The sequence below is a fragment of the Melanotaenia boesemani genome, chromosome 7 (genome assembly GCF_017639745.1).
Source record: "Melanotaenia boesemani isolate fMelBoe1 chromosome 7, fMelBoe1.pri, whole genome shotgun sequence".
NCBI classification, from domain to species: domain Eukaryota; kingdom Metazoa; phylum Chordata; class Actinopteri; order Atheriniformes; family Melanotaeniidae; genus Melanotaenia; species Melanotaenia boesemani.
In genome coordinates this window covers 14,888,055-14,897,471 of record NC_055688.1, presented here as the reverse complement: position 1 = coordinate 14,897,471, position 9,417 = coordinate 14,888,055, and the positions used below count along the sequence as shown (strand labels likewise).

The window sequence follows — 9,417 nt, the reverse complement described above, 5'->3', positions numbered from 1 at the left end:
GTGCGTAGCACTTATTGACTCCTGGGTAGCAGTTATTTTCCTGCAAGCCTGGAAATTCAACTTTTACAGTCACAAGGAGGAAATGGGAAAAAAGTGAATATTTTTCCAAATAAGAAAAATAAGTTGTATTTTATAGGAGTGCACAGCTTTAATTTCCCAAGAATCCTTGTTTTTCTAAGTAGACAATCCTGTTAACTTTTAATTTAACATCAGAACTGAAACCTAAATTCATTAAATTGAGAAAGCCTTTAGCTGGCACAGAAGCCAAAGCATGCATAACTTAAAATGTCTCAGGTGCCACTTGTGAATGAGAAAGCCAACACTGCGTTCCACCTCTCCATTTGAGCACAACATCTTCATTAGTTTTAAATAATACCTTTGGGTCCTATGAGCGAGGCCTCTGGTGCTTTGCCTCCATCACCACAGTGGTTCTCATCAAAGGGCAGACAGTGTTCACCGGTTCCTGCTACCACCTCTGCGTTGGACTGCAGGTCCTTGGTTCCACTTAGAATTTTTGGTCGGAAGAGCCGCCGGGAGTTCGTGTCTGATACATACAGCTGGCCGGTAACTGGATCGGTTGCCAGGTAATACCGATGTGCTGGGTTGTTGCTGCATACAAAGTGATATTGGGGTTATATTGTGTAGCTGCAAGTGTTTTTTCTCAAAAGAAATCTTTACATTTTCTTATCTTTAGTTACATGACTTTATTCCTAAAATGTGATATAATGCAACAATCTCTGTAAAATACTTAAAAACACAGAGTGAAAATAAGTCTAATCTGCCTTCTGAAATTATCTTAAACAAATAGCATTTAGATGTAAGAAAGTTTGAACGTGTGCTTTATAAGGGATTGCAAAGAGAGTTCAAATATCTTCAGAAAAATGCTTTTTTTTCTTGGTGATGAAAAACTGTGAAAATAAAATAAAACAAAAACAATTTCTACACTCTGTCATGATGAACATTAAAGGGGACATATTAAGCTAACCTTCAGCTTTATGTTTCTGTTCTGGGACTTGGTTAAAAAAAAAGATGGATAAATAAATAAATTTATATTTATCATACTGGCTGTTAAGCCACCTGTTTGTTGAGCTTCTGCCAAGGAAAACAGCAACATTACCTATGGGGTCTTTAAAGGCTCCCTACCAAAAACTGCACTTTCCTCTGATTGGCCAGTATCCAGAAGCCTGCTGAGGGATGCTATTCTATGCCTGTGAGCACCACCCCATCCCTCTGCTGTTCTGAAGGTTCAAAAAGCTTCAGAAGGACTAAATTTGGAAGTTTTTGCCAGGTCAAAAGTTTAAACAATAACTAACACACCAATATTTTAATGTAACGTATTCCAGTGGGCTCAAGGTGGTGTTATATTATTAATATTATTAAAATGAATTCCAACAGTGATTCTTTGTTTTCAAGCTGTCATTAAGAAAGTTATTTTCCAAAATGCAAACACACCATGAATTAATAATTAAAAGATAAAACTTCTTTGTTGTTTTCCAAGCTTAAAATATAAACCTTATTATCCACCGCAACATCAGCATGTGCATGGATAATGAACTGAGGAGGAGAATAATTTTCTATTTTTAATGTTGTAAAGAAACGTTACGGAGAATTTCCATAACAGGGAAACATTTTAGAGCGTTTGGAAATAGAAATGTGGGAAAAAGAAGGCTGAAATGATGGAAGTTAAACTAAATTTATCAGGATACCCCCACAGTGGGGTTTCCAGTTTGCAAAGCAGAAATGACAACTTGTGTTACTGATCATTTCATTTATTGTCAGCCTCCTGTGAGGAGAAGCTTCTGGAATTTACAGAAAGACTGGCTTATGTTAACAAAGTGTGACAGTTGATGGCATCTGGTTCTGCTTATTTGCACGACTTAACTGTCAAAGAAACGATCACAGTACAAATATAGCAAGAATTAGGAATCTTACAACTCATGACTGATATTTTATCTGCATATCATTAAAGAAGACTAAATAATTTATAATAGAGTGTGACATCACATTTCAACAAACTAGAGATGTTTAGAAACAGTCGTATTAAGGTACAATGGATGCACAGCAGGTACTTAAATATAATTAAAGAGCTCAAAACAGAAGCCGTTAAAATGAAAAATAGCTTGTTTTACAGTGCTGTTGTAAACATGGATCCTCTGGTTGTACTCAAGCTTAATGGTACCTCACTCAATACTGGTTGGCTCTGGAAGTGGATAATGTGATGGCAAAATAAATGTGGCAATGAAACGTCTTTATAAAATGATAAAGATTGAGTCATAAAACTCGACAGTCATTACGAGTCAAAGTAAATGTTTAAAATAGGTGGCTGCTGTCAAGTTCCTATAAACTATTCAGGAAGTCAAACATTAGTAACCCTTTATGTTTGAGTCAACCTGCAGGGGGTTGACATAATAAATGAGACACCTGGTCCGGTGTTTTATAATCCAATGAAATACTCATGCAATAAATATTACCTTTGTGGAGCTTTTCATGTTAACACAAATGCAAGTTTTAAAGGAAATTTTATGTGGTGCCAAATTACCTACAGCTAGCTCTTTGTCAGTCTCAAATAAATATAAACAACTTCCACTGGAGTAATTTTTATAACGTTCTTTGCATCCTTTACAACATCTCATTTGTTTGACCACACCTGTCGCAGGTGCCAGCTAACTGCAAGTCAGGCAAACACAGCATCCTGGTAGCAGGGAAACATCTCAAGACATAACCTGCTGCATGTCCCTGCATGTCTGACTCCAAAGTAACCTAAATAGCTTCATGTTGATGTCCATAATTGGTTGAAAATCTTTCTGCTAGTCTTCTCATTCCATTTTACTCATTACAACTTGGTGTAATTTTTTTTATGATGAATAAAGACTTGTTGTGGACCAACTTTTTACTGGACTACTTTTACTGGACCCTTACTGATGTAACACTGAGTATCATCTTCTACTGGAGTACAGCACGGCTTCAAAGATACATTCCATTTGCAAACAAAAATAAATGTTTATCGAAACTACATTTATAATAAAATACAAAATACATATAATACATCTAAAATACATATTTATTTGCCATGTCCTGCGCACCGGGTGTCTTGTACCAATGGGTTAAAATAACCGGAAAATTAACAATATTTGGTGTAAATTTGCACAAAAGCCACATATCCACATCCTAGAATCACACCAGAGGATAGCCAGCTTTGTGAAGTTGCTGCAGTGTACTGTCTGGAGAACCTCTGGCACTTGTCATGTTAATCACTAGAACAAGCTAATTGCTGCCAATATGCAACTTCCCTCGATGCAATGCTGCTGCTGTAATCATGAATACAAAACAGTTGTGTGAGCCCCTCCGGATGAGAACATCTGCCAAACACCATCAGTGGATATATAATTGTGAGCTTCAAAATTATACTATTGATTGTTCACATGGAGGTGTTTCTTTTAATTTCTACATCCTTTTTTAAATCTGTAACAGATCCCAAAGTTTGTCCATTTCTTATTTAGATGTAACTAAGCTATCACTGACTTGCTATAATGATCGTTATGATGATCATCATTGCTGCTTAACCAATTCCCAATGAGGGATTCATAAAGTCTTCACCATAAAAGAGAGGTGGTCATATGTTCTCAAAGATAATGTGCAGAAAGAAGGCACTAAAACGTGCACTAACATAATACACCTACCTGTGTCTAAAGTCTTTATTTCTATGACAGGAAGGAAAGGAAGCAAGAAAAGAAGAGAGAGAATAAAGACAAAGTTAAACATCTTGAAGGGAGAGTATCAGAGGCAGTTATTTACCCATTTCGTTTGACACGAATTACTTCAGCTCTTGACTTGTTTTGCTAAAAAAACCAAACTTTTTTTTATTTGTTTCTTATCACGCGAATCATTAACAGTCAGCAAAGCAATTGATATAAAAAATATTAACCTTAAAGTCTTACTTTCCCCCAAAGGATCTGGTAAAGACACAAAAAAGTCGAAGTTGTCCCCTTAAAAAGTCAACACAGCTGACAGAGAAGGTCAACGACAGTCTGTTCAGCAGACAGCGAAGAGGTGGGATTACAACAGAGTTACAACCCACAAAAAGGAAAATGTCTTCCTGTGTTCATGAAGCGCCATCCTGTATTACCACTGCTATTCTCAATTTGACCACTCATATTGAAATATTGATTCAGCCCCTTGCTTCACTGACCACTGAAGCCAGAATCAAGCACACTTAACACTAAAGAGGTTCAGGAAATCCAGTTATACAACCCGATGTGACAGATACAGAAGTCTCAGAAGCCGGTTTGGGCATGCCACTGCGGGAGCAAATTGAGGTTCAGCCTAGTGTCCGGTTGGTGCTCTGGGGCCCATAGTGTCTCCCAAGTGGGTGGGTGTCTAGTTTTGTGGTAGGGAGGGTGTAGAATGGGTATATGGTGGTCAGGGCTCTTTGGGTGGACTACCTAGAGGGTGTCACCTCCAGACCTGCAAGGCTTTCTGCGCCTCAAGTTTAACAATTTTAACTGCTTTACAAACACACTATCCAACCACTAGTGAGCAGAGGAGCTGGTGGTGGTGGCTTTTCACACCCCTGTTTCCTGGGTGCTTCCAAGGAGGATGGAGGGTGATTTGATCCACTGGCTTGGGGTCTGGGCTGGTGTTACTGCTGGGGGCCTGCAGGTGTGTCCTTAGTGCCACCACTGGGAGAGAGGAGAGGGAGGAAGAGTTCCCCGGAGGGGTCATCGTGGTGGCCGGTGGCATTGGGTAAGCATGGACCTGCAGTTGGTGGCTGTTTGGGCTGGCCCTGCCCTTTCGGGTGTCGGGCTGGGCCTTCCACAGGGGCGTAGGTGGCTCTTGGGTTTATGGGGCCCTTGGTACGGCCCCCGACTCATGCTCAGGTGGCCAGTGCATAGCGGGGGCTTGCAGACTCCTGCCCCTGGTTTTCTGGGGCCTGCGCTCCGTGGCAGTGAGGAATCTGGGTGCTGCCTTCCTCTGCCTCCTTCTTTATCGGAGCGTGGCCATCCCTGCAGTGTGCCCTCCCGATTCTGTTCTCTGAGGGAGCTGCTGATTGCCCGATGCTTGCGGCCCTCTAGATCCACTTCAGATGCTTGGAGAGGGGCGTGGTTGCATTTGCATGATGACTTAATAAATTCACCCCTAATATTTTGTACACACACACACACACACACACATATGCTTGTTGCTGTTGTGTTCGTTGTTGTTCAGGGTTTTTACAGTTTTCTTAGGGGCCTTTAGATGTTTACTGTCTCTTTACAGCTGTAGTAACTGATTGTTTATTTTCTATGTTTGATTGCACAGTTGTAGTTATTTTCTACCTTTAGTTTCTCTTGTTTTTTCCTCTATACTTTTTCCTTCTCTTCTCTGTTCACCCTCTCCCTCTGTTCTTCTGGTCTGGTCCAGCCATTGTGTGTACATTTGGCAACAAACTAATATAATAATAAGATAAACTAATAAGATAAAATATTAATAAAGAATAACATTTAAGATTCAAGGGGAGCTTCATATTGAAAAGGTTCCTATTGGCAAAGCAAATTTTTGTTTAAAAGAAAAAAAAAAAACAACTGCAGTGGCTGATGCCAGAGCACAGCAGGTTTCTGGGGTGGATGAAGACGATTTTCCCCATTCTAGATTTTCCCAAATATCCACCTTTGCTATTTTAACCTAACTTACAAAACAACTGTTTGATTTTTAACTACCTGCCAACAATGCAGTGACCTTCATCTTTTTAAATCTTTCTTATGTGTTTGCCATGTCTAGATCTCATGTAAGATGATGGCTCAATGTACATTTTACCAACATCTGCCACTTTAAAATAAGCCAACTGGCCGAATCAGAGTCATTGCAGAGAGAAGCCAACTTGGCATGAGTGTGTAAATCATTCCAATTACACACTGAAGACAGGATGTCGTTCCTAATTATGGAGATGGATAGGGAAAAGATTTCAAATTTCTATGAGGAGGGGAAAGATGTGTGCAAATTGAAGTCTGCCTATGATTACATTTTAGTTTCCCTTCCCCATACTGAAGACTGAGTGTAAAAATGAGAAGCTAGATCTTTAGTGTCGTTACATTTTGGGGGTCATTTAGAGTACGCTGAGTTTTTTTTTTTTTTCCTGTCTTTTTGTCTCTTAATATATAATTTGCATATTTTCGATCACTTCATCTTGAATTTATATGCAACAATTCCTCTATACCGAATTTCAAAGTCCAAAGGCTAATATTTAAATTCTGAAGTTTGTGCCATCATAGTTAAAAATAATCTCCACAAACCAGTGGCACATTTCCCTTTAAATGATGCTAACAAAGATTATTAGCTTTTACCTCAGCTCCATGATACTTGTCACATTTCCAGAAGGGTAGATCCGGCGGATGAAGTTAAAATCTCCCACAAAGAGACTTCCATCAATGCCCCACGCCAGAGCCACTGGTGCCAACAGCTTGTTGCCCTGAGCTTGCCCGTTACAGCTGGGACACGAAATGCTCCTGCGCCGTCCATTCCCCATCACAGTGGAAATCACCGGGGGCTGGAGAGAGATGAACTGGTTCTCCCCACTACCTTTGTAAAGAATGCCTGAGAAACAAAGCAGCAGTTATTTACAGGTGTGAAAACATGACCCGTGTTCCTCAGTGGTGGCAGATAATTGGGCTGATTAGGTCTTTTTTTAACCAGAGCAACCTTCTGCCTCCTTCTTTTGTGGAATTTGGATTTTTGTTTTGTGCCTGTGTGGCTTTTCTGTGGAAGAACTGCTTTTCATCCACAGCTCAAAGACATGGGTGTTAGGTTAAGCAGTCACTGGAGCTTGCATGGGAGTGTGCACAGTTGTACGTTTGGACTGAAATGGACAACCAACTGGGCTCGACTTCCTTCTCTTGCAGATTTACTTAATCCTGTAGTTAGAAATAAAGCATTAATTTAATAAAAATCACATTTTAGAGGTGTATGCTGCCATATTTTTGCTTTTGCCCCGTTATCCACTTCACGGCTTCAGCTCACACCATCAGCTATTTTCAGAACAGCAATATCTCTTGGTAAGACAGTAATGAGAATATTTTCTTAATTTAAACATGTAGATTCTTTATTAGCCAATCAGCAACAAAAAAAAGAAGTGAGAAATTAGGTTCAAATCATTTCTGTATATTATCTTAAGAAACACTCAGATAATGATCTGTTTTATTTAAGGAGTAGAGGAGGCAAACAGGCAGCTACTGACCATCAATTTCACTGATATATCCCAGTACAGCAGAGCTAGCACTGCATCAGTGGATTCCTGGAGACCCTCCAAAAGGCTGAAGTATATTTTATGTAAACTTATGTTCTTTTAACTTGACAAGGCACATGTTTTCCCCAAGTCACAGAGAGGCGGTAAACATAAATACGGAGCTGTGGACATCCCCTTAATAACAGTCCATACGTTGCAGTGAGGACTGAGAATGTGGTGAGTCACAACAGATTAATATTTTAACAGGAAGCAGATATAACAGGCTTTTTTAGGGTAGGGTGGGGGGGCAAGCTTATAGCACTCTCTTCAAAGGGGGGGAAACACATCAAAGGAAAGAAGTGCATGCTGGGAGCACTTAATTATTCACATCCAGCAACTTGTGTGTGAATTCACTCTGCCTCTGTCCTAATTAGCAGATCTATGACACCACTGAATGGCCACATAATGCCGTTTCTCCCACGTCGCCGAACCGTAAGTCTATATAACCCTGGGTATAAGTGAAATCAAGCGTGCAGATGTTGCGGCTTGTCCCCTTCTCTGATTAGCTCTCTTCATTGATTTAACTGATTGAAGGGCAAATTCAAATGAAGGCACAGCCAGGCAACACTCTTGACGAGACAATCTGACCAATCCGTCTTTTGTATCCGACAGCGTTATACATGAGCCTCTAACAAAGACAAATAGTTCCGGGGCGAGGCTTTATGTGTGCCGCCTGGAAATGTGTGACCTTGGGACTTTAATTGAACTGTGATCCATTCGTCGGCTCACTGAAAGAAACACACAGCATGATGAAAACCCTCAGCAGGCTGAAAGGTAGAAGCTGCAACCAGGAAAAAAATGCATCAAAACTAACAAAGAAGCTGTAGAATTTGATTAGAATTTTAATGTCTGTCTGTGGGATAATTTCTCAGTATTTCCTTGAAAAACCAGACAAGACAAGTTTCTCATTTCCAGGACGTTATGCAGTGTAGGACATAGATCAGCCATATAGCAGTTGGCTTCCGTTCAGCTTTAAGAAACTAAATAAATTAAATCAAATAAAGAATGCTACAGTCATTTTGGCAAGCCACTGTGGCCCTTTTCATTTGCACTTCCATCACAGTTTACTGTACAGACAAGTCTTAACATAGGCTATTAGACGGTGTAACTGAATAGATTAAATACACTTATCAATCATCCCCTACCCCCCACCATCGCTCCTACATTTAGTATTGACACTATACTTTTTCACTCTGATTTCCTCACACACACAATGTCTTCCGCCAGCTTAAAGTGAGTGAGCAGATTAAGGTTCAGCTTTCTTCCCTCAAGGACACTTGGGCATGACACATTACTGCTGATGATTGTTGCAAGAATCAGACTAGTGACGTCTCAGCTGGAGAGCTCAACTGATGGGAATTGGGCTTCTGACTATCCAGTGCTCTAGGCTGCAGAGAAGCGACTCCTACAGTGTCTCCACTTAAAGGGCTTTGGATTCCACAAACATGTACTGAAAGATCTTTTTGCACTTTAACTTATTTGAGTCAGGATGCAAACTCAAAAACTGTGATATGTCCCCAAAGTGGGCCCCAACAGTTTATTCAGACAGTTCATATTCTTTGCAGAGACTAAAACAAACTCCCTCTGCAGATTTTTTTTGGAGAAGTCAGAGTAAGAGAAGTATGGCTGTACAAATATGGATCAGCAGGATGTGGCTGCACATTGATTAGTAAATAAATGTATTTTATGTGAATGTTTTATGTGAAGTGCAAAACAAATTTACATACAGTGAAACACTTATACATTTTCCCAATTCAAATTTACATTAACGCGAAACACTTTCACAAGTTTACCAAACACTTTTACAAAGATATGACCCAGAAATTATATCGTGAGGGTGGGGACAAGACCGTGTAAACAGGAAACTACTCAGACTTCAGTAAAGTTGGAAAGATATTCACAGATTTGGCTTTTCTGGAATAATAACTTATTAACTGAACATTGCTTCCACAAAACCGACACAACCCCGCAATCGCAACAATGTAGACTGCAAGCTACAATCGTATTTTCCTCAAAACGAGCCGTCCTCTGAGCTAGGAGACTTGCATTAGGCTCTATGCAGAGCCTGCTGGTGCTCAACTGGGCAGGGACTGTCTGCAAATTGTAACACCGAAAAAAATATGAAAGGAAAATATTCAATAACTACAATATGACATGTT

General features: G+C 40.0%; 1 protein-coding gene across 5 annotated transcripts in view; it reads right to left on the bottom strand.

The window, feature by feature from the left end:
* The window catches only part of si:dkey-237h12.3 (teneurin-3), a 150,807-nt gene that overhangs the window by 15,961 nt on the left and 125,429 nt on the right, over positions 1–9,417 (bottom strand). For 3 of the 5 annotated variants that reach the window (XM_041991187.1, XM_041991189.1, XM_041991190.1), the window contains 3 exons: positions 6,321–6,570; positions 3,681–3,701; positions 377–609 (listed from right to left, as the gene is read on the bottom strand). In XM_041991187.1, coding sequence (XP_041847121.1) covers positions 377–609; positions 3,681–3,701; positions 6,321–6,570 — 504 coding nt within the window. The remainder of the gene's footprint in view (positions 1–376; positions 610–3,680; positions 3,702–6,320; positions 6,571–9,417) is intronic. The other 2 variants (XM_041991188.1, XM_041991191.1) reach the window with 1 other exon arrangement.